This window comes from Plodia interpunctella, chromosome 13 (assembly GCF_027563975.2).
Source record: "Plodia interpunctella isolate USDA-ARS_2022_Savannah chromosome 13, ilPloInte3.2, whole genome shotgun sequence".
In the NCBI taxonomy this organism is placed as follows: Eukaryota; Metazoa; Arthropoda; class Insecta; order Lepidoptera; family Pyralidae; genus Plodia; species Plodia interpunctella.
The window spans coordinates 8,609,165-8,634,762 of NC_071306.1; the positions used below are offsets into that span (position 1 = coordinate 8,609,165).

Sequence of the window (25,598 nt, forward strand, 5' to 3'; positions counted from 1 at the left end):
GCAGTAATACTTCCTATTTCATGAACATTAATTATACAAACATGAGTAATGACGGGTCAATAAGACAGGTCCCACACGTGTAGTCGAATAACGCCGAAGCAATGCACATTGAGGCAACAATATTTCAGCGTGGTACATAGGGGCAAAATATTTTCGTCACGACGTGGTAGTGTCACATGGCAATCGCGGTTTCTCAAGTGAACCCATAGATTCCATTAGGTATCGTGTGAGACAAGTATGAGACGGAGAGAATCTTCGAGCATTTCCGACTGCCGTTATTTCAATAACGATAAGAACCATTTTACTGTGCAATGTAAAAGTTTGTTTAATTTTAAAAAGGTCCTTTATTTTATAGGACTGAAATGATAGAAAACTCGCCGGACTGGCTGGAGTAATCGTAATAAAACAACAAAGCTCGATTAATTGAGTTTAATATCAATAAAATAAGAAAATTATTTACACAAATTTTATCAAAATACAAAAATAAAACACTGTCACATACATACAGGTTGATAATAACTTTCTTTGAGGAGGTACTAAACATGTTTGTACAAGACAAATGTAGCAGCGCAGCTGACTATTCGATCCAAACACACATTGGGAGATTTTGATAATGCTTGATACCTTTATATCCACAGCAAATACTGTATTTATATGTATTTATATCCACAGCAAATACTATAAATAGAGGCGGTGGTCGTTACAATCCCACGTGATTACTCGCATCGATTTTGAACTCAACTTCAGTTGTTGAGGATTTGGCTATCTTCAGGTAAAAAATGAACACAAACTGTGATAACCATATAAAATTGGTATTTAATACTTGCTGAATGAAAGTACCATAAAACTATGTATGATGAAAATCGACTATTATTTGTAGCGGCCACGCCGACTATCACGATCTAAGCTTCGGACTAATCATTGAAAAATACCTTTTGTCTGTGAAAACAAACCGTCATTTTGATTGTGATAATTAGACTTAGGATCTATTCAAAGATCAATAAGCGTAACAAAAACAATTATATATAAAATTTTACATTTTTACACAACATACTACTAATTTATAAAATTAACATTGCATTGCCTTGACGCGACAAAATTCTAACGACGACTTTGTAAAATAAACGTAATTATTACGTCGCGATAGAATTCCGCGTTGAAGAATTTCAGCTTTGTAAACAGGGATATAAAGCTCAAAATTGTTAAGCACTTTTTTGACATTATTTCTATAAAAGGCAATTAAATCTACAATTTTGAGCTTCGGAGGACAAAGTTGAAATTCGCCAACGCGAAGTAAAAATTACGCTCGAATGTACGACTCCAAGAAGCGATCGTTGCTACATTAAATTGCAATCATTTAAATCAATAGTTTAATGGACCTGGTAACGTCGAACTTAAACTTGTCTATGGATTCCACTATTACACATTAGGTCCAACAAAAAGTAGATACTGTTTCTCACTTCCTTTTCGTGTCTCATTGAAAACGGCCTGTATGTCATGCCCAATAAAACTGATAAAAGTATATGTTGAACATCTTTTGTCACCAATATATGCTAATCTAAAAACACAAATACATACAATTCCAATATATTTTAAAGATGTTTTGAATAAACTGCGCAATAATAATTCTTATATTATAATATTGTATCAAAATATCTTCATATAGTTGCTTGTTATTACACCCTCTTAATAAAAAAATATTCTCTGATTAGGCCTATGAAAATTCTGTTTGTCTCGTTCTGTCGTTGTCAAATGCTGAAAAAAGAGATAGACAAAACATAGCATAAATATTCTAGGCCTAACCAGAGAATAACGTATTTATTAACAAGAGATATAGGGATTTAAGCCCATTTATTTTATACCTGCAACAATGTCGTTTCAATCATTATTAAGTACACTCTATTTTGAGCCACGTATCAAACGGCAAAGTTGCACGCGTCTGTTGATTTTATAGTGTCAAATCACATTGAGCTCTAAAATAAATAGACACAAGGCTCAATTTTAATCACGTACAAACTATATTTACACCATGCGAAGTCGCATGCAATTTGGGAGCCGTGTAGGCTTAGAGCCTGTTTCACCGCTTGTTGATAGAGTCTGTCTATTTAACATATCGGACAGAACAAAAAGCGTTAAAAATTGTGTTTCAGTGTGTGACTAACACTTGTACCAATCACATCAGATTTATCTAGCCTTTAGTTTACACGTTTATCAGAAAGTGATGAAACAGGCCGTTAATAAGGGAAATTGTTTTATAACGGAATGTGAGAAATCGAAAAATCGGCAAAAAGCTACAACATTCTTCAATAATAGGCCGCTCAAACTTAACACAGACCACACACATCAGTTTTTCCGGTGGAAATAGGGATAGATCATATTTTAAGAACGTGGATATTTTTTCAACATACTTGGACGTATAACGACTCACTTGTTGATTTTAAACATGACTGACTGTAGTAAGACTGGAGCCAGTACTCTCAAGAACTGCTAGGTACATGTACTGCTCTCTCGTTCACCGATAGCCCGATCTCTCTTATGCGTTGGGAAGTATATCCATAGGTATAACGTGTAGTCACTGTATAGTTATACCTTTCATCGCGCAAGGAGGTCGGACCAAAGATGAAAGAAACAGCCATACATGTACTTTAAATTAAAAAAGTTCTTGGGAGTACAGGCCACAGTATAGCTTCATGAATATAATGACCAACATTTGCACGCCTACATAATGTAAGTTACTCTTATTATATGAAATAATTATCTATAGACAGTCACACCAGAAAAACAGACGTATACGGCCAGTACGATAAACAAAACGTGGATTGTAAAAAAAAAATAACGCTGCTGATATGTCTGTTTGCTGCAAAGAAAAAAAAAATACTGCTGTCTTAAACTAAAATAAATACTTGGAAATAAAAATATACAAACACCCACAACGAATACTATTACACGTCCTATACAAAATTCTCCTTAGTGTTGTTTCATTTTAGTTTAACACGGTGATATTTACATTCTTAACCTTAATTAATAATGACCGATATATACAATAAAACATATCAAGCGCCTTTTACGTGAGCATTAGTGATTTAAATTAGTATTAATTAAATAATCAAATTATTATACGGTTGTGTACTATTTTTCACTTTCCCGAGATGAGAAATTCAATCGCCTCTGGTCATTATTACATCTGAACATGTCCGCTTCTCGATATTTTTGAGAAATAATTACAAGACTTGTGAAAATGCCATATTATGTGCGTTTCGACGAAAATATATGCGTGCAATGGCAAGATTTCTCAAACACTTCAATGTTCGCTTAGAGTCAAGATATTATTGTTTTTTTTTACAAAACACAATATGGCGTCATGCCAAGGCACAGAATAAGAGAAAATAACCTATAAGTCAATTTAACCGCTTATGAAATGTTATTTTTTTTAACCAAAACACTACACATCGCTTGATATGTTTTATACATTCAATTGTTACAAACCTGTAAATAAACATATAATTTATGTATGTACAAAGATAATCTCAACTGCTGCATTCCTAAGTGACATATAGTTATATATCATTAGATACACCTCGATACAATCCGAGAAACCTAAGTACAGACGTCGTGAACATTCGTAGAGATGAGATCTATTCATAACATATTTATTATATAGAAAATATGTATCACAAACAATCATATTACACTTTACAGTTCATATAATGGGAGAATAGGTTTAAGGGGTATTTTACTAGGCGATCATTGACGCGGTTTCTCACTCTGAGAAACATGATGATGATATCAGTCTAGTGACTAGGCATGGAAACTTGGTGTTGCGCGTCATTAATGTATTAGCTGGCGCATACGCGCCTAACCTTTTCTTGGAGCAGTGCAACAAACATAGCTTTTACAATTTTCTCTCCAAACCATCAAATTACATCCAAAATCTTAAATATTGAGATTGAGCACGATTATAAGGATATCCATTTATATGGATAGCACGTTAAAGTGTTGTTATATTGTATTAATTACTTATCGAAAATAAATCAACTATGCATAAACGTGCCCTTTGATAAAATATAATTTTTAAAATAATACAATTTTCCAATTTTCAATCAATAGGTTAATCTTACCAAAACCAATCGTTCTTCATTCCTTTTATAATCTCACAACCCCGAAATGTCTACAAAAACAACAAAATAAAATTGTGAAAAGAAAAAAGTGTTGCCATCGTTTCTGTTTAGGTCATACTGCTGACCAATATAGACATATATTGGTCAATCGAATCGATATATATTAATTTTTGTACTACTAAATGACCTTTCCGCCTTCGTTAGAAGTGTAGAGATAGGTTTCATGGAAGATGTAGTTGGACCAACATTTGTCTATATTGGATCAAATAATCTAGGACGGATTGGGTTTCTACGCAGTATGCTTGCTAAATGAGTATGGACTAGAACATCACACTATTGCTGGTGAATCCGAATGGCCTATTTTCATTATTTACAGAAGGAAGAAATAATTTAGGAACTGAAATGTTTTAGAATATGTTCGCTGTCTACATAATATTTGGCACAATTTTCAATGTTTTCTTTTCCGTTACTGTGTTTGTGTTTAAAAAAAAAAAGTCAATTCCTGATTGTTAAAGTCGTCGAAAAACTTACAACAGCTCCAGGAAAATAATTTATGAATATATATTTTTTATGCAATAATTGAGACACTCAAGTTTGATACATTTTATATAATAGCTTTATATTATTATGTCAACTCGGCTGACGGGGGACTATGTACATTCGCAACAAATTCACAGTTAAATATAATCAACGACACAAATTGCTCACAAATATACATACATATAAAACTCTACAACTTACGAGCAAAACCCGAGTCTTACGGTTTAACACTAAGTTATAATAACGTTACAATCACTTCCGTAACGGACTCGCACTATGGCATGAGGTTACAAAATGCAATTTTCTATAATTACAGGGATACTCGACACATTTCACATGGTTTCTGTATCAATCGAAAACAAATTTAAATCTTACTCCTTCATATATTGTGCGTCATAATCATAATTTATAAACAAACATAACAATCATTCTTTGGAATCACACGGTCCGCTCGACACGAACAAGTCGTCAAGTCTAACAGGATTCGCAGCTCAATGGATGCATTCGACCGGCCTATCGCGGAGATAGGGAGCCAAAGATGGGTGACGTCGGTGAGCACTCGCGGTCACCGTAACACTGTCCCGCGGGCCGCGGCGCGCGCGTCTCACACCGAGATCTCGTAGTTGCAGTCGTACACCGACGCGCGGTCGGGGGGCTCCTGCGGCGGCGCGCGGGCTTCCAATTGGTCTTGTACTTCGAGCGCGCGGACGAAGGATAGCGGGCGCGCGGGGCGCGGCGGCTGAGACGCGGCGGGCGGGCGGCGGCGCGGCAGCGGCGACGGCTGCGGCGGGAACACGGCCACGCCGCCGCGCGGGGGCGGGTGGCGCTCCGCCCACAGGTAGTTGCCGCGCTGCGGGGAGGCGGCGAGCTCGCGGATGTCGTCGGCGGTGGGGCGGTGGGGCGCGGGCTCGGCGCGCAGCAGCTCGCCCTCGGACAGGAAGCGGCGCTGCGGCGAGGCGCGGCCGCCGACGCCGATGAAGTCGGGCCGGCGCGGCTGCGTGGGCGTGCCCGGGTTGGACCTGTGCGCGGCGCTCACGTCAGGGGTTTAATCGCGCGAGCTCGTCCGAGCCCTCGCTATCGTTATCGTACGGCCTACGGACAGAAGGAGAAGGGAGCTGCGGGGCGAAGCGTTTGCACGTGCGATCGCGCCTTCGGCGCCGCCGCCCTCGGACGCTCGGGTTCAGAACTTTTCCCTCCCGCTCTCGATCCCGACAATTTGCAGTTAAATGTATGACACTAAAGTAACAAATAAAAACAAGTGGCAACTAGTTCTGAACGGCTGGCGACCGGGTCCGTCGGCGGCGGTCGCCTGCTACGGTTGCGGGGAGCATGCCAACGCCACATGCCTCACTATACAATATGTTACACTAAAATACACACTACAAAATACTACAGCAAGCTTTGTATTGCAAGAAATCGTCAGGCGAAATGAGAATCAAGTAAATTAACTTGAATAATACTACATACGAATTGGTAAATAATTGATTTTTTACTCGTGGTCCCACCCATTTTGTCCCACAGTTATACGCAAAACTATTGCCGTAGTGGCACATATTTTATTTTTTAAGGATATTAATTTGAAATTATTTTAACAATATATTTTCATTGGAAGGAATATACTTCGAATAGACGATCATCCGTCTCAATCAAAATTCTTACGCGCGAAAAAGATATAACGAACCCGTCACGGGTCCTCTATTTCTGTCGCACACAAGATTTGTAAATGAGACGGGTATAACCCACCGCGTGCTCGGTACTAAACTAAATACAACGTCTTGTTATCCAAAAATTACACAATTTCTATAACTCATTTCGACATTCATGCAATAAACCGGAAACGTTTGCGACATACAGATACAATGGCCGATACGTGTTTTGTACATATAGTATAGGAAAAAAATACAATGAGGATTTTCAAAAATGCGACACACCAGACGTCGACACATGGATGCTTTGACAAACACGTGACACATCTGGTCGGTTGTCAAATTCAATTCAATGACAGTGTTGTATTATCTGACAGTTCTCTGGATGTCACGTTCCACTAGCGCTACCTGGTGGGGACAAAAATCACGAAAACCCTCATCGTAATACACAATTTTACAATAATAAACATTCAGTTGAAGTGCATATAGATCAGTGCGTATATCAATCTACAATGTTAGCATATAATTATAGCGAATCACATCATAGATAATATGGATCAAAATATGAAAATGGCCACAGTATAGAAAAGAATTTGAAATAATGGCAAATGATACGGGCAAACATTTAATTGAATCCCTTTACCATTTAAACGTTAGTCTGTGATCATAAATCGACCATAGACAAGGGATGGTAGCCGTTACCCGCCATTGTATAGTGCGTCGCGTTACGCCTTCGGTCCTTTTTGTGACAACAGCTTGCAAATAAAAAAATATCATACAATATTTAGTTGTCATGATACAGAATAAGTTCTTTAATTTAGAAGATTTATCCGACGAAGAACTTACACTGTCCCAATAAAAAAATCTAATAATACCACAACATGCTAGATAAATAAAAAAAATCACTAAAATAAATCATATATTTTTCAAGCAAAATAAACTGATATCTCTGATCCAAAAATTTACTTAGTTGAGTTTAAATTACTACTAAATAATAAATGGTTTAATAAATGATAATGTAAAATAATAATATACCTTTATTGTATAATAATCTAAATAAATTATTATACCAGTTTAATTTGATTGATATTAGCAATCTTCCTCTTAAGTTTCCAAATAAAAACCACTGAGACAGAACTAGTATTACCAGATAATAGTTTTAGTATGTACTATTAGGGCTGTCCTTAGCGGATTTCGTTGAGCCTTCGGAGGAACACGCCGATTACACTTTAATCAATGCTGTTTGTACTTGTAAAATAAATGGTGACCAGAAAGAACAAAAAGCATTGTATTGTGATATAAAAATGCTATATATTTAAAAATGATAATTTGAATCAGTGTCACTAAATTTATATTGAGTTGTTTTTACCTGTCGGATAGGTATTTGGCGAATTTAGCAAATCAACCCAATAGTGAATCAAATCCTATTTACAAATTGCCTTGAATTGATGGAATTTCGAATATTTTCACATTTTGACAAAATGTTGCTAACGTGTTGTGTATCTGTTTTAATTTTCACTTTATGGCCTTAACCTTGTTTCTGAACATATATATGACGTTTTCTAAGTATGCATTTAAATATATGTACTTAGGTACATATAATTCTTAGCGTCATTTTGTTAAAGGTCCACTGGCACTGTACTTACAACGGCCGTATGGCCGATATGTAAAGCCTTGGAAAGTCCCCCCCGAGGTGATTATAAAGCGAGTTAATACAAGGCACAAAACACTGTCCAAGCAGGCGATTTTAAAGCAAATCAGAAAGGTTGTTACAATCATAATTGAACAATGAAATCAATACAAAAATTCCACCAATTCGTAGCTGGTCACAACAAACACACAAAAACCAAACATAACGAGTTACCGTCGACACGTCGGCTCTATGCGTTAGGTCCATCTGCCGCGTGGTAAGCGGTAAACGTTCACATTTTATATTTTGTATCATGAAGACAGTACGACGACAAATATTAAGCCATTATTACAATATACTTTTTATTTTTAACTGTATTCGAGATATTCGAGTAATTTAATTCTAAAACTCAAAAAAAATTCTCTTTAAAAACAAGTCATCTAAATAAACCAAGTGAAAGCTGGAAAATTTAAAACAATGTAATATCACGTCAAACTATTTGCAATTTATTAATTTCTCACCCGAAACGAAAGTACAAGGGAATATTTAGATTACATTTATATGTTTACATTACATTTCATATTTGTTTTTCATGTTCATGATAATTTGATAATGACCCGAGATCAAATCGATGTGGGTGAAATCATTGTAGTTGCGAATTAGTTTTAAGTCTTTTATCTGTGGTCGTACTGAACGGCATCCATAGTCAGTGCCATCGTTAGGTATATGTTGATTAGATTATTTTGTATCCTTGTTAGTAAGTCTGTGTTGAAGTATATTTAGTGGTTGTATTACAAACATGTCACAATCGCTAATGTTTATCGGCGGCATGTGGATAGGTTAATACTGGCGAATTTATGCCACCGACAATGGATGCCGATTGAAAATATTTATACGATTTGGAAGTAGGAAAATGGGAAGAAGGATAGACATTTAGTCAGACATCCGTTTTGAATGATAACGCAATTAAACTGAGATAATTTGCCAGAATTATAGAAAAACTAGATCCCAATGCTCAGTTTTAAGGCGTTATCTGTGTTAATGATTTGGTATATATGTTACAGTGACCTATACAACCTCCATAATGTTACTATAGATTTACCCACAGTTAAAAAAGATCAACTACACACAAGAAAGTCTCAACAAAATTATTTTATTGATCAGACTTCTATGTAACCCCTTTGCGAAATTAAAGATCACATATACAACATTTTGAAGTAGTTACATAAATAGCATATGAGAAACAAATGAAAAAGTTAAGCAAATCCTGGTAACATTCATGAAGCTAAAATAATACAACAATGACATAAAATTCGACACGTAGTGTTCCCGGAGTCACTGCTAAACATTGTGAGTACGCAAACCATTTTACATGCAAATAAACACTCCAGTTAAAAGAAAAACATTAAAGCAATGCATTTTGGTGTGGGTAGGGGGACAATCAGTAGTCTTTTTGTTAGTCATGATAGGAACAGGCCATGATACGATGGGAAATCAATATAAATACCTATACACATTGGAATAATCTTCTTTTGTATCTATCGCCAATTGTCCTTTATAAATTTTGATCTAATAACATGTAAGCAGAGTGTAAAGTTGAGAAGTGTAACACCCAACATTTACTACAATTTTCAATATGACATTATTTGAAACATTTAAAAAAAAATGAGCGGAATCTGAAAGATTATATAGTGTATAAAAAGTAGAGGTTGTTTTAGTTCAATTGCCTATGAGAAATGTATGTATATTACTGATCAAAACAGCTGTTGCCTATTTGAATTACATTATTACCCATTTAAACTGTAAATATACATTAAACTTTATATGAATACGACAAGACATCACCTCTAAGATTTGACCAAACGAAGATTTATTTCATAATAATCGATCTCAATTTCTAAATGGTGCGATCTAAAATCACTGGTAACGCAGCGGACGGCATAAGCGTACATGTCACGACGAGAAAAGTCCTTAAGACGAATCACTAGCTCATATTTATAATACGTCACAAATGATTGCATAAATTTTGTACAAAATAAACGTAATCTTTCAGTGTCCGCTCCAAGTTCTTGCAATCGCAACTCCTCCAAACATACCTCCTGACGGGGCTGCTGACGGCCAGAGGCGTGGGCACGCCCAGCGCCTTGATCCGCTGCTGCATGGTCGGCGACGGCCGCGCGCCGTTGGCGCCCGCGTCGTAGCGGAGCGGCTCGATCACCACTCGGTAACCGGACGGGACCGAGTTGCCCGTGTGACTGGATATATAATCGTTACATAGTGTAGAACTATTAATATTCTTTGTAGAAAACCTTATGTAAGGTGACATATAGTCACTGCGTGACAAACCCCCTTTTAATCAATAAAGAGAAAAAAAATGAATAAAACAAATTCGCTTGCCGCTGTTTAGCTGTCTCAGTGTATGCTTAGATTTTTAAAATTACGCAACTGATTTTGATGCTGGTCTTTTTAATAGATAGTATGATTAAAGAGGAAGGTTTAGGTGTATATATTTATTCTGATTTTACTCGAGTGAAGCCGGGATACGGGATATCGCAGATTGTATTAATGTAGCTCGGTATCAATTTGGTAAAAATAATTTTCCACAATGACCAAACCCGGGACCTCTGTTGTGACCCAAAGATTGATCGTCAGATGTTCTTAGCCGTCCACCTCCTGTACTTTAACATGTATTTAATAAAGTCAATATCAATATATAGGAACAAATCACACAGATTGAGTCAGCTCCAAAGTAAGAAACTTGTGTCATGGGATACTAACTCAACGATTCTATATTCTATAACATATACATATATAGATAAACATCCAAGACCCAGGTCAATCTGAAAAAGTTCATTTTCCATGTTGACGGGGTTCGAACCCGGGACATCCAGTGTAGCATCCGGCATGATGACCATTAGGCCAAGGAGGTCGTCAAAAAAAAGTTTAAGCAAATTGAGGAGTAGAAACACAAAGCCAACCTGGTATTCCTGTTGAGGGGGCTCAGCCTCGGGTAGTTGAGCGGCCGGGGCGGCAAGTGGTGGTGCGGCTCCGCCGGCGGGAACAGGTTGGCGGAGGAGCCCCGGCGCTGCACGAGCGGCGGCGTGGGCTCGCAGTCCGCGCTCTGCGACGCCCCGGGGCCCTCCAGCTCCCCCTCGTGCTCCTCCCGTCCGGGGGACAGCTGCGGAATATCATTGCCTATGTGGATGTCGATTTTGGAGGGGGAAGACGTATATTTGGCGTTTTTTTTTTTAATTTTCATCCTTGTAGTGTACTTTTGAAATTTGTAGCATTGTACTTAGTCTTTTTTATTTTTTTTTTAAGTTTACATGAACATTATGAATCTTATACATACATACATATTATCATGTCTATTTCCCAAGGGGATAGGCAGAGATCTAAGTACGTACGTAGCTAGTTTAGTATATCTTGTGTACACCAATTAATAATATTGTTTTATTTATGCCAATTGATGTGATTAGACCAGTCCTTTGACCAGTCTTTATCGGTATACAATTTGAGTTTAAGAAAGATTTAACGCTGAAGAATAAGAACTGAAAAATTTTAAATTGTTGAGGTAAAGATAATCGAGACTTAAAATACTTAGATAAAACTCCAAAGATATAGCAACGCCAATAATAAATATATAGATGATATAATTTGAATTTTATTTAATTTCAAGCCACAATTTTTGAGTTAATCTGTGAGATGCATTAGTTTATGAAATGAACGGTCAAATTTTGCTACTACTTTGAAAAAAATGTGTTACAAGATTATTCGAATAATTAATTTAAATGTGAGACTATAAAATAAACTAAAATCTATCATTAAAGTGACTTTAGAAATTTATATTTGTCTATTAGTCGTAAAAAAATTACAATATCAAATTTACGCATAATCTGAAATCGATAAATATATACAGAATAAAAAGTTACGAGAGCCAGACACATCCATGTCTTCAATTCACATATAAGTACATAAAAGTGCCCGTGCAAAAATAGAACTTATGGCAGTGAATTGAAGGTATGTATTCGTTTGCTCTAAAAGCGTGACAACTAAATGGTAGTTCTACTGTGTATGAAGGGCCAAGCGATATTTTACTTTAAATACATACGTAAAATGGTGTAATATGGCTTGCTATATCTATACTAGTATCCTCATTAAATAGCTTTAGCTATTTAACTGTAGCAAGTATTTTTTTTAAACTTGCTATAGTTATCGATATTCGAAATACAAAATACGGGTAGGATATTGTTGGCATATGGCACTTTTAACGAAATGTAGTTTTAAACTAGACATACAAATCAAATACTCTACTTTAATAAATATACATTATACATTTTAGAGTGATAAAAAGTTGTGACGAGAAAAGATTGTTCTTGCTACATAATTTTATTAAGCTTACTAATGCATTGTAGATTCGTAACAGTAACAAAATACTTTTTATTTAAAACAATGAAAATACTGCAAACACAGTGATAGATTTATAGTAGTATATCGATGCGATTAAATGCAATATTTTTTTTTATTATTTTGATACTTATTAAGAATTAAATGTATTTATGAATTAAATAAATTTTAGACATTTATATTTGGTGGAATTAACTTTTTTCTGTTTAACAAGGCATAACAAAAATTATAGCGTAATGAGCTACAGACAAATTATAGGTGGAAGCATTTCTGAATAACAAATGCTTACGTCTATACATATAAATTAGGATACATAAATTAGCTTTAGTGATATAGGGACATTTGTTTTTTTTTAAAACCATAATATACCTACACACACATATACACAAAAAATTACATCCTATTGTTAACATTGAAATAGGATTAGTAGTAGTACTACTGACTTTATAATATTAGCTGATGCACGCGGCTTCGCCTGCGAGATCTTATTACAACTCTATATTCAATGCGAGACATAAAAATCATGTACGTGTATTTAGTTGAAGCTGATCATGGGTCTGGATTAGGTCGAGCACATCATAATAATGCATTGTCATCATAAAAATTTAAAATGTTTTCCAAAATTCAAATCAATCCGACGCTGATAAGCGGGTCAAAATTAATTTACAGGATTAGACCTATTCAAGGAAAATTAAATAAATGCATGTAAAAACAAAACTGAAATCGAATGACGATTTAACGATAAAACTGTAAAACTGGCCATGTACATACGCAAAAAAGCTTCAAAAAAAAAAACGGAATGCACTCCGGCAGTGCCGGCAAAAGTGAAAACTTGAATATTAACGTTGTGCATTTTTGACGTCTTGCGAATTTTCGATCAGGGTCACGTGTCCTGACGCGAGTTTAACATTTTCTATCCATAACAAAAAGTGCACAACGCCGCTAAAGAAGTTTTCACTTCAAAATTATCAGAACAGAAGAGAAACCGAACACCGATCAAAAACTGGCCATATATTTACAAAAAAAAAAAAAAACAAATTCAAAAAACGAATGTCCCTCAGTACAGCAAAGCGTCTGGCTCTCACCTTGTTGTAGTGCGCGTGCGGGCCGGAGCCGACGCCGTTGTCCGCGCGCGCCGTGTACGTCTTTACCTGCTGCGAGTCCGTCGCGATCGTCGAGATCGCCGACGCCGACAGCGCGCCGCAACCCAGCTCCCGCCGCTTCTTGCCGCCCTTGTAGATATACTTCGAGGGCCGGACTAGGCTGGTGGGAGCAATTTGTGCATCGTTTACGTAATGTGAATCATTTTTGTCAATACATATGACGGGCTATGGGCCCGGCAGTCGACGTCCGTCGACGCTGAATAATGTAAACTTCTATGAAAACTACAATTTTTGTCAAAACAATGGAGCACGAAGCATTGCTCCGTCGTGCTTTGTTGTTTTTGGGCCCTTTGGAGCACTCAATACAACGCTACCGCCATCTGTTATATTTTACTAGAACTAAGTCACAACCTGTGGCGAACCTTTTTGCCACCAATTTTCAGCACAGTCCAGATTATTCAACAGCATAAATAGGTACATTACGTTTCTAAATACATAAATTAATATAAAAACTACATACACTTATCGATGAAAATACATAAACATACCGTAATAAGCTATTATATAATATATGTATTTAATTTTTTTTTAAATTATCACTAACTAATACAACCGTTCATATTTACAAGATTATATAAAAACAATACAAATGATCAATTTGTAACCAATATCTAATGTAAAAAACAATCAAATTCAGTTTTTTATCATTATTTACTGATTAAAATACTTTAACTATACTTGTTAAATGAATTTATGGTCATTTATCTACCACGAACGATTCGCTATATAGGATGAAACAATATGAAAATGTATGTATAGTCGGAGCCATATAAACCTGACCCTGTATTAGTATTAGCTAAATAAATAAATATATTGGGACAAATCACACAGATTGAGCTAGCTTCGAATATTTGTATTTTGTAGTTCGAGACTTGTGTTATGGGATACTAACTCAACGATACTATATTTTATAACAAATACATATACATATATATAGATATATATAGATAAACATCCAAGACCCGGGCCAATCAGAAAATGATAATTTTCCATCATGGCCCGACCGGGGATTGAACCCGGGACCTCTCGGTTCAGAGGCAAGCACTTCACCACTGCGCCACCGGGGTCGCCTATCAGCTAGATGGTGTGTCAGCATAATATGTCCCCGACTGTACTTGTACTAACATTTTTCATGCATTTTATCCTGTATAGCGATCGGTCAACTGACTTCTTCAACATATAGATACTTTTCTGGGTTGATCACACTGTAGACCAAAAATCAACTTTACTATACTTTTAAAACACGAGCAACTACGCTGGATAACATGTACAACGTTTAATATACAAGTTTTCATTACATTAGAATTTACTTTCATCCTAATCCTAATATTATAAATGCGAAAGTAAGTTTGTTTGTTACCTCTTCACACTCTATATACTAAACCAATCTTCTTGAAATTTTGCATACATGTAGTTTGAAGTATGAAAAAGGAAGGAATGAAAACCTTTGAATTCTGGAAAAATAGTTCACGTGGGAAATTTACGCGGGTGAAGCCGCGGGCAAAAGCTAGTACAAAAATTAATATTCAATTTCCTTAGAAAAGGGCTTCGTTCCCGTGGGATTTTCGGGATAAAGAGTACCCTAAGTGTTATTCCAGGTTATATTCTACCCATGCACCAAATTTCATAACAATCCGTCCAGTAGATTTAGCGTGATAGAGTAACATACGTACACATATATGTATGATATATGTATGAGTTAAAATTAAGAATGGCGGAACGAGGGTTTGTAAGTTCCAATGCTGTGCTGTCATTGGTCAATGACTTGACAATCACGTGACACATCCGGCTAGCATATTACTTGTATTTTAAAAACCATTTCCTGTACTTAATAACAAAGTTTTTATGTAACAAATATTCATATCGCTTACCTAGGGTACTGCGGCCCGAACTGTGTATAACAACAATTATGCCAACAGCCCTTCGAAAAGGGGTTGTAGCCCCCGGTGAATTTACCCGTCACCTGAAACATTTAAGAATATGTTGGCAGATAAAATGTAACATTGTTGTAACCCTTCTGGGGTTTCCCTCTCATTCCGGTAAGGGGATGGGGAATCGGTGACGAGGCAAGGGCCTCTTTACTGAGGTGTCAGTCCCTATCTGTCGAAACAATCAGGTCATTGAGTTGGGAAATGTACCACAAGAATAGTATCTGTCCCACGTGATTTTAGCTCTGGCCGGCGAGCGATGTAAGCGGGAGGGAGGAGAAGGGACAATGACGTGACGATGACGTCAATGTCAAAAGTAGGATTTGACATTGACGTCATCAAGTGTGTGAGTGAAGAGTGTGCCGCAGTGTGCCGGAGCAGTGAGTTACATACAGACTGACCGACAAAGTAATAAATTAGCATAAATATTTTTTACCTTAATAGAATTTGAAAGTAATACTATATTTTTGTAATATGTCGAATACGTAACCAAATAATATCATAATACCCACGAAATGGAGTTATACATATCAGTGTTGCCGAAATATCGATAGTTTTACAATTGATAGTTTATATCTTATAGATAACTATCGTCACTATTACTTTACCTCAGACTGTCAATAGTCAATCGAAACGCAATCGATAGTTGATTATGGATACTATCGATTTAATTTTATTCAATTTAATCAAATCGAATCAATTTAATTCCTCAATTGTTTTATTTACCTGTTCGTTGGTAGTGCGGCCGCGGGACACCAACACCATATGAAACCCCGTCAGTCCAAAAATAGGAATTGCTAGTATACCAATGATAGCCATTATTACCATTCTGATTAGATTGTTAAGGATTTAAAATAGTATTCTTAAATATGATAGACTAGATGTTGCCCGGGGCTTCGCTCCTGTGGAGATTTTGAGATAAAATATAGCCTATAACAATCTTGGATAATGTACATTTCTAATGGTGAAAGAATTTTTGAAATCTGTTTGGTACTTTCGAAGATAACCCGCCTCAAACATACAAACTCACAAACGCTTACCTCTGTATAATAATAGTATAGATAAATCGTTCAATCGACTGTTACAATCACACAATAAACAAAAACAAGTTTAAAATTAAAATGCAGTGCAAAATATTGGTTTGCTGCAGCGGGCAAAACGGTCAGAAGTAACAAAAATACACGATTTTTTATGTATGCTGCCGTCATAAACATAAGGTGAAACCAACTAATTTTTTTTCAGAAAATCCCTAATAATAATGCTGGTAGATGCGCCTTTTTGCACTTGAAACCAATATATAAATCAATTCTGACATAAAAAAAAAATAAAAAGAAAGAAATAAATAATAATTATTTTTAACTACAAAAACAAATTAAATACAAACTTTACCTAAACTTAAATTGTATTATTTTAATTAATGCTAAATATTTATTTGTAATATTTTGTTTTTAACTTGTGCAAAAAATATGTATAAGAATCGATCAGTAAAATTTCAAAGGATACGATAACAGAGGCTCAACTTGGGTCAATGTTTTGTTCATGTTCATAATGTAGTACAAGCTGAAGCCGAATATACTAAGCATGTGTATACTCAGCGATATAAGGAAGAAGAAAAAGAATCTGTAGTTGCGTCGCCCGATGCAGTTGTTCACCCACGGGCAGTGGTGGTCAAATGTCTGAAAATTGAAAAATACACTTAATCCTTTGTAGGAATTTAATTTTAGTTAATGAATTAAATTTTAGTTTTAGTTTGTAGGAATATACATTTAATTAAGTTTAAGGACACTAGTTGTCGCCCGACGAAGCCCTGTTCCCGTGGGAATTTCGAGATAAAATATACCCACCCTATAGCAATCTTGGATAATGTACCTACCTAATGGAGGATTTTTGAAATCTGTTCGGTTTGAAACGCCACAAATATACAAACTTACAAACTTTTACCTCTTTATAATAATACTATAGATTGAACCTTGTGTCGTGTTAATAAGGTCCACAAACGATGATTTTAATGTACTAATTAATACAGTCTTAGATTCATATTGCCCAATTTTATTTGCTGAGGAGCACAAAGTCTACTGCATCGATTGTTATTAAATTTGATACACGGGTAAAATACTCGTATAACCTGGAATAACACATAGAGTACTTTTTATCCCGAAATTCCCACGGGAGTGAAGCCCCGGGACGCAGCTGGTGCTATACAAAAATAAAGTACACTCACTTATTTTTTTAAATTATAATGAGATGAAAATAATCTGGAATCGAGCGGGAACCCGCGCCCCTGTCTATCCGGGACACTCGTGCTCTTAATCACTGAGCTATAGAGACCAGGCCTGTTCGGCTGAATTAATTCATCTCTTTGCGTCTCACGCCGACGTACAGTATTTTCATTATTGAGTAATAAGTACTCTTAACCAATCAACATACCCCACTGTTACAATTGAGAAATTTTATGTTTTTTGAAAATACTCAAGCATCTATTTAAATTACCGCGCGCGATTCCAGAAATTTTTCATCACATTATTATTTTCAAAAAATAAGTTTAAAAAAAAGCGTAACACGTATAACAAATCCATTTACAAAGTAAACTGACCTCTATGCAATGATTGCACACAGAACAGTGGCTGCAGCGCGGCGGCCTGTAGAACTTGCACGTGACGCACCATTTCATCCGGACCGTGATACCGTTTATGTCAACACTCCGGTAGAGGGGCGCTCGGAAGTCGTCCTCCCTGTCCTCGTCAGGTGGAGCTGGAAGTCAATAAATCTGTTCAATCTATTCATATGATAAAACTGTAAGCGGGCTATATACAGGGTTACTGGTGTCTAACGCATAACCTTCCAAAGGCGCATAAGGTACATTGAGACTAACATCTTTTGTTCCACGACTTTTGTCTAAACGTAACAAATACAAATATTTTCTTTTTTTTTTTAGTTTTAATGTCGTTTCTATAAAACGTTAACTCTATGTTCGATTCCGCTACATAACGCTATTGCTCTGCCTCGTGTTGCTTGGCTATTAGATAGACTTAATATGTTGTAAAATCGCAAATTAGATTTTTTAAATATGAAAAATAAAACTACGAATCACGAAAAGTCGTAGAATAAAAGTAAGCAACTTTTATGTTTTTGATGTACCCAAGTAGTCTAGGTTTTGCGTTTGATACCAGTAACCCTGTATAGTCCAATTAGTACTTATGAAAAGTAATTATGGTCTGTATGGGAATAGTGGAAGCCAAAACATTTTTTTTTTATTTGTCTGTCTGTCTGTCTGTATGTTTGGTAGTACATCACGCAAAATCTACTGGACCGATTGTTGTGAATTTTGGTATACGGGTAGAATATAACCTGGAATAACACATATGGTACTTTTTATCCCGAAATTCCCACGGGAGCGAAGCCCCGGAGCGCAGCTAGTCAATAATAACAATAAGTTCTGAGCGGACGCACGAAATAAACGCGAGCGATAAATAAATCTCTACTCTCGTTTGGGCGTTTTCTCGGTTGCTTCCACAGCCGTTTTGAGCGTTGGAGCCCAGGGTTCCCTTTATAAATATACCTATAATAAATATATACATGGTCAAATACCTTGCCATCTCTGTTTGGTCTAATGGTTGACTGGTAGAGAATGTTATATGGTGTTAACTTTTGTACCAACAACTGATCAGATGTACCACGTGATGTTAAATTTGTGACCAATACCAACACAGCATTGGACTTAAAAAGTAGGTATTGACCGCTCACTTTTATAATGTCGCATTGTTCATTGTTGATGCCGACGCGAATGAACGTACATTGCGTTATTTTGTATACTTTTTTAACACAAGAAAAAACCGGCAAAGCACGCCGTGATGGGCGGCGAACTGTTTGCCGTAAGTGTATAGGAGGCAGAAAACCGTAATAAATACTTTGTGTAGCTCACTATACCCATTGAAATTTTTAGGAGTTAAAGTGGAACAATTTAAATTAAAATATTATTATTGTTTTGGAGTTGAAGTGGATAGATTTTTGGAGTGAAAGGGGCATAACCCGACCGAACACGTGTTGCATGCCACCAACAAGTCCATAGACTCTAGAGATTTGATAAGCTAATTAAAACTTCGTGTATTACCCTTCACCAGCCCCCAATCCAATCTACACCCTATTTCAACGACAATAGAACTCATTCCGCTTTGTAAGCCAATATGTATGGCTTTACAAACTTTGATCTAAGCATCTGACATGAGTTAATTCAAAGAAGTGATACTAATCTAGTTTTCCACGTGAACTGTGAGTTTGGTGTAAGTAACTTTGTTAATTTGTACTTTGTTCTATATGTGAGTAATGTTATTATGTATTACTAGATGTTGCCCGGGGCTTCGCTCCCGGGGGAATTTTAAGATAAATTATAGCCTATAGCAATCTTGGTTAATGTACCTTTCTAATGGTGAAAGAATTTTTTAAATCGGTTCGGTAGTTTCGGAGATTACCCGCCTCAAACATACAAACTCACAAACGCTTACCTCTTTATAATAATAGTATTAGATGATGAATTCAGGCACACGGCTCACTTAATTTTGTTTGGTTTTGCAGTAATTGAGATATTATTATTATGAGGAAAATATACCCATGCAATAAATAATGTTGTTTGTAAGACTAGAATAGGTGCATTTAAATTAATTAGATCGTCTCATATATATGTATATTTAATGTTTTATAATTTAAAAGTATCAACTTACTGATTGATACTTACAAAAAAATAAGTACATATCTTTTATATTTAAGTATCAAATCTTTAAGTATTAAATCTTTTGTCCTAAAACTCTTCCAATCTTTTACGAACATTAAGACAATGTTTCTTCTAACATTCACGCGATCAAAACCGCGGTCAAAAGCTGGAATGGTTTAAAGTAATAAGGGAAATTAACACAACTTAGTGACTCGACATAATTAACTAAGTACAGTCGTCTTGATATTTATGCCTCGGAAAGAGACATACTTGCAATGATTTTGCGTAGGTTGCTGTGCTGTCGACTGAACTTATCTCGTCCATTAGACAAAGTACTCTGCATTATTAGACTGTCACGTGTGCTATCTCTTTACGGCAATACAACGCTCTGATTACTGCAGTTCAGTTCAACTACTTATTGCTAGGTAATACAGGCGATTTATGTGCTGTCGACTGTACCTACAAGAAATGTCGATGGCGTCGGTCACCGGTTTCAGTTATAGGTGCGAATGCGAGACGGATTGGTCCTCAAACTGATTATTACGGCTGAATGTACACGGGAAACGAAAGGTCAAAGCTTACTTAACCGGTTTCATAGTCCAATGGGTTTCCATTCCCCATTGCCACGACGACCTCAGTGGTAAGATTCTTGCCACTGAACCGTGAGGTCCCGGGTTCGATCACCGGTCGGGTCATGATGTATATGTATTTATTATAAAATATAGTATCGTTGAGTTAGTATCCCATAACACAAGTCTCGAACTTACTTTGGGGCTAGCTCAATCTGTGTGATTTGTCCTAATATATTTATTTATTGCGGATTTCATATTGAGATGTTCTAGTGTCATTTATGTTTGATACTAGCAGCCCGTCCCGATTTTGCTCGTGTAAAACCATAATAAAAAAGTAGCCAATGTCACTCCAAAAGGTTTCATCTATCTCCCTGCCAAATTTCATCAAAATTTCCCCAGTAGTTTTTGAGTTAATTCATTACGAAAAAAAATACAAATCTTTTCTCTTTATAATATTAGTATTGATATAACACCCCTCTCTGTCTCATCTGACCGTTTTCCTACATTTTCGCCTCCCACTTCACACGGCCGTCGGCATCCCTAGTTCATAGAACTGCATTGCATAAAAGAACATATCCCAATCTTCCTGGCAATCGGCAGGAAAATAAATACTTACAATAGTAGATCCCTTCGTGGGATAAGTCCGCCGTTGCTATCACCATTTTTTTAAATTTGTTTCTATATATTTTATCCAAAAGAATAATAAAACAAGAAAGGAAGTTAATATAAAATTATTTTTTGGGACTGGGTAAATCTATTGTGCCCAGGGATCTGAGTGAACAATGCTGAAGATAAGCGAATTGGAGGAAAAAGTAGGAAAGCGGACTATGGGCTCCAATTCTCTGTGGCGGCGGAAGAAACTGGGGAAATCTCTAAGATATGACAAGAGAAAAAAAGGAATGGAACATTTTATTATTCAATTAATTTGAAACGAAATAATTGCCTCATTGCTCTTCTGCGTGTTTAAAGTTTATTTCATAAATTTACAAATATTACAAGTGAAATCATTATTCTTTACTGTTTATTTTAACTAGAGATTGGCCTCAATTAAAAGGACTTTTCTTGAGAACCATAAGTAAAAAGTATCGTAAAATTCGCTATCAATCAGTGGGATTATTATAGCACGAATATTTCGCGAGAACATAATCATACCAACATCGATAAAAAAAAATATCACAGCAAATTAACCAAATACAATGAAAGAGTTAATGCACAGCGCACAGGACCCCGAGTGCGCATGAGGTAATTTACCATGCAGGACTTGGTTGACTATCGCCGCCCGCGACTTCGTCCGCGTTAATCACGGTAAGGCGCCTATGTTACCGCGGAAATTTTAGTAGATCCTGTGTCAAACATGAAAACAGGTCCAGCAATTTTTTAGTTCAATCGTTACAAACAAATATACAAATATTCCTCTTCATATCATTAGCTAGATTTAAGTTATCGCCGCAGCGATATTTTATCTAAATATCGGTTTTTAATTTAGATCATGGTTTATATCAAATCCTGATAATCTTATCAGTAAATAAAACTGTCCTTCTATATGGAGAACCGTGTATAAATATTAAATAATAATAACTTATGTTATTGTTCATTTATAACCCTACTGTAGTAGAGTACATAGAGTATAGTTTTGACACTAAATTCCTACGGACGGAAGCGGAACGCAGGGCGACGTAAAATTAATGATACTTTAAAAATTTATTATTATAATAGTGACAACCGGTCACTTGCCTGCCGTCAACCCTCCATGGGAGTACCATTGTTGCCATGCAATGTGTCCCATTGTCGCCACGTACGACATCCACGGGACGATATGAAATCCCTATTCTAGGGAACGACACGCCTCCAAACTGTGTATTACTGTAAGTTGCATGTATAAAATATCTTCTTTTTGTGTCTTGACTAATTGGACTAAGTAGTTTCGGCCGATAGGTGGCCACGTCTTTGAACCTTTTAAATTCACTTGTCACTATTGAACCGTTTCGAAGTGAGATGGAGCGAACCAATCACATTGCGGTGTGATTGCCGTTGCGTCACAATGGCGCACTGTGATTGGTTAGCTACGTCTCACGGCGAAAAAACTCGACTCGATAGTGAATGTTAATAGCAAAGTCGCACTACGCACACTCCCAGCGTACACAAGTCTAGACAAGCTCCCACTCAACTCCAGAAGGTGAGAAATTGTCAATTCAAATAAAAAATAAATAAATATGAGGGTTAATAAAGAGTATGTATGTTTATCTCACCTTTTGGTATCACGCCCGGGTCCATGAAAGTGGCCAGTGTGAAATTGGCCAAAACAAAAAACGTTATGACTCCTTGATACGCTGGCACCCATGGATACTTGTATAGGTAATATTGACACCTGAAAATTTAAAAAAAAATCTAAATATAACATACATTTCTTGATGCCAAGAAATTTCAGGACCTTGAGTATTTGTTAGTTAAATAAGGAAAAATCAGTAATTGTTATTTATTAGCACTAGTATCCTCCGTCCTCCCATTCTAGGATCATTTCACCCACTCCCTTCAATTCTATTTCTAAGGCCTTATTTACACTACCTTCTTTATATCAGATTGGTTGTATATATCTTTATACCATGAAAATTGAATTATTAGATTTGTCGTGAACATGCATTGCAGAAAATAACACAATATTATTTTTTTAAAGGTTTTTTACAACTTAAGAATTTTTTAAAGAAAATTTCATGAAAAATTCTCAATTTTGAACCCTTTTGTCCAACCAAAAAATGTGTGGGGCAAAATGTCATATTTATTTACATCATACTTATTTATTCTATTTACTTGTTTATAATTGGTCTAAATATGTATGACATTGTGTCCCAAATACTTCACACATTTAGATTATAAGTAAATCTATGACAATAAGTGCAAATGTCAAAATAAAAACAAAAAAGAGATACATGTACAATGAGGGATTTATCCCATGAAGGGATCTCTTACAGTCAACTGGAAGATAGATCTTATATAAATCTTTTCGGGACAGTGAATAAAAACCATAGGGGAAAAGATTCACACAGGCTTACAAGTGTTATCCGACACTGCTTCACCAAGATATGACTCAGGACTTTATCAAACAATGATTCAATAAGCAATAAATAGTGTAACCATGAAAATGTAGTTAATTTATTAGTCTTTGTTTTGCAATTATTAATATTATTATTTTTTATTACTTTGCCTTCTTTTGGGATTAAAATGTATACATTTGTTTTCTTACCTTATTTAATAATATAATATAATAATAGAGATGCAGCATCAAGCTTTTACCTATACAGGGTGTCCACCCTGTATAGATAAATGCTCTGTCCAGAGCTAAGAGTTGTGAAACTCAAAGACCATGTTTTTTTAATTAATTCATAATATAAAAAGAAACAAATATATGTAAAAGATAACTAATTTGATTAAATTTTATTTTGGAATAAATATTATATTTTCAACCTGCACATGATCACCAGCTGCTATCATATTACTTTCTGACAATCAATATTTTTTGTTCCAAATCTACTTTGAAGGTAAGAACAAAACGAAAACATTATATGACATAAAAGAGGAAAGCATGATCGAGTGGTAAGCGCCAGTTTTCAATCAAAACATTGATTGCATTTTTCTGTAGCCAACCAGTCACATTAATATGTGATAAAATTAAGTAAGAAGTAATAATACAAATTCTAAACATCATTTCAAGTATTTGGTACACAGATCATAGCATACAGGGACTAAGTATCTGCCTATATTTACAGGCAACATTTTTAACCATTAGATGTAGACATCATTTTATCATGTCGTCTCGGACACCAATTAAGGTGTCACATCTTATGGCCATGTTATATTACACAAATTATGTGACACTGTATATAAAATACATTAAGCGACGACAACGCCATGTATGTGTGAAACAACAATCAAATTATATCATAAATCTTAGAAGTGTTTCCTCGAGATAAACATTGACCTGTGTCACCTATATAATAAAGTATTTGAATAAACTAGCATGCTACATGTTACTTAACAATTACACAGATTTGTAATGATTAAATAATGGCTCACACTTTAATTAAATAAAGATTAGCTAATTAAATATTATCTGTGACACCTTGAAACGATTTGTAAGGTGACAAGTCAAGAAAGTAACCCCAAATGTACCTTTAGTATAACCACTTAAAAATACCACTTTTCATATAAAATACTTACGACCATAACTCATAAACGAATAGTTCTTCTGAACGTTGCACATCAATTTCATAGTTTCAACGAAAAATTGCAAATGCGACTAATAAGTATGACAGAATGATGGACACCGAAGACAAACAAAGCGAAGAATTACACATGTTTTAAACATAATGGGAATTATGCTATACACGGACTTTCAGGGCAAAGGTACATCTACAAGATATTAATAGAAACAATCCTACAATCTTGTGTGAAAGTTGTCAAACCAAAAATGTAAATTTGTATCAATCAAAGCAGATATATACTCACGGATAATAAAAAAATAGAGACGTCGTGCCCAAAAGTAAAGTCCAGGCGAATGTTGCTGGGATGTATCTCGTTTTTAGGTCGCATTTGGGCATATTGTGTCAATTTTAATTCCCTAAAAGCAAATAAACTCGATTTTATTCACTACAGACCAACATGGCCGCACCTATTAATATGACATGACAGATAGCAAATAGCAACAATAGCACAGTGTGACAGATGGCAGCACAGTAGCAATAAATTAGTGATGTACTGATTTATTCAATTCTAGTTTAGTAACTAATAATTAGTCAATACAGCTTGGCATAAAATAATTTGTACCGGTGACAGGTGGTACTAAATAGTATGAATAATGGCAACATTATTTTGCTGTCATAGACTAATAC

General features: G+C 35.8%; 1 protein-coding gene across 2 annotated transcripts; it reads right to left on the bottom strand.

Annotated features, from left to right (window-relative positions):
* Positions 1-414: 414 nt before the first annotated feature.
* On the bottom strand, positions 415-25,391 carry Zdhhc8 (Zinc finger DHHC-type containing 8). 2 transcript variants are annotated; one of them, XM_053753324.2, is made up of 10 exons: positions 25,216-25,391; positions 22,962-23,080; positions 18,026-18,183; positions 16,936-17,108; positions 16,159-16,261; positions 15,376-15,467; positions 13,493-13,604; positions 10,913-11,112; positions 10,031-10,189; positions 415-5,677 (listed from the first exon to the last, which is right to left on the bottom strand). In XM_053753324.2, the coding sequence occupies exons 1-10, from the start codon at positions 25,305-25,307 to the stop codon at positions 5,263-5,265; spliced, it is 1,623 nt and encodes a 540-aa protein (XP_053609299.1). In that variant the 5' UTR covers positions 25,308-25,391; the 3' UTR covers positions 415-5,262. The 2 variants fall into 2 exon arrangements, with proteins under 2 accessions (XP_053609299.1, XP_053609298.1); XM_053753323.2 differs by having other exon boundaries at positions 13,427-13,604.
* Positions 25,392-25,598: the final 207 nt, after the last annotated feature.

Coding starts and splice junctions, on each gene's coding strand:
- Zdhhc8 (XM_053753323.2), bottom strand. CDS start 25,307: ATGCCCAAATGCGACCTAAAAACGAGATACATCCCAGCAACATTCGCC. Junction 13,605..15,375: donor TTCGGGCCGCAGTACCCTAG/GTAAGCGATATG, acceptor TGCTCCCACCAG/CCTAGTCCGGCCCTCGAAGT. Junction 11,113..13,426: donor CGCACGCGCACTACAACAAG/GTGAGAGCCAGA, acceptor GATATTCCGCAG/CTGTCCCCCGGACGGGAGGA.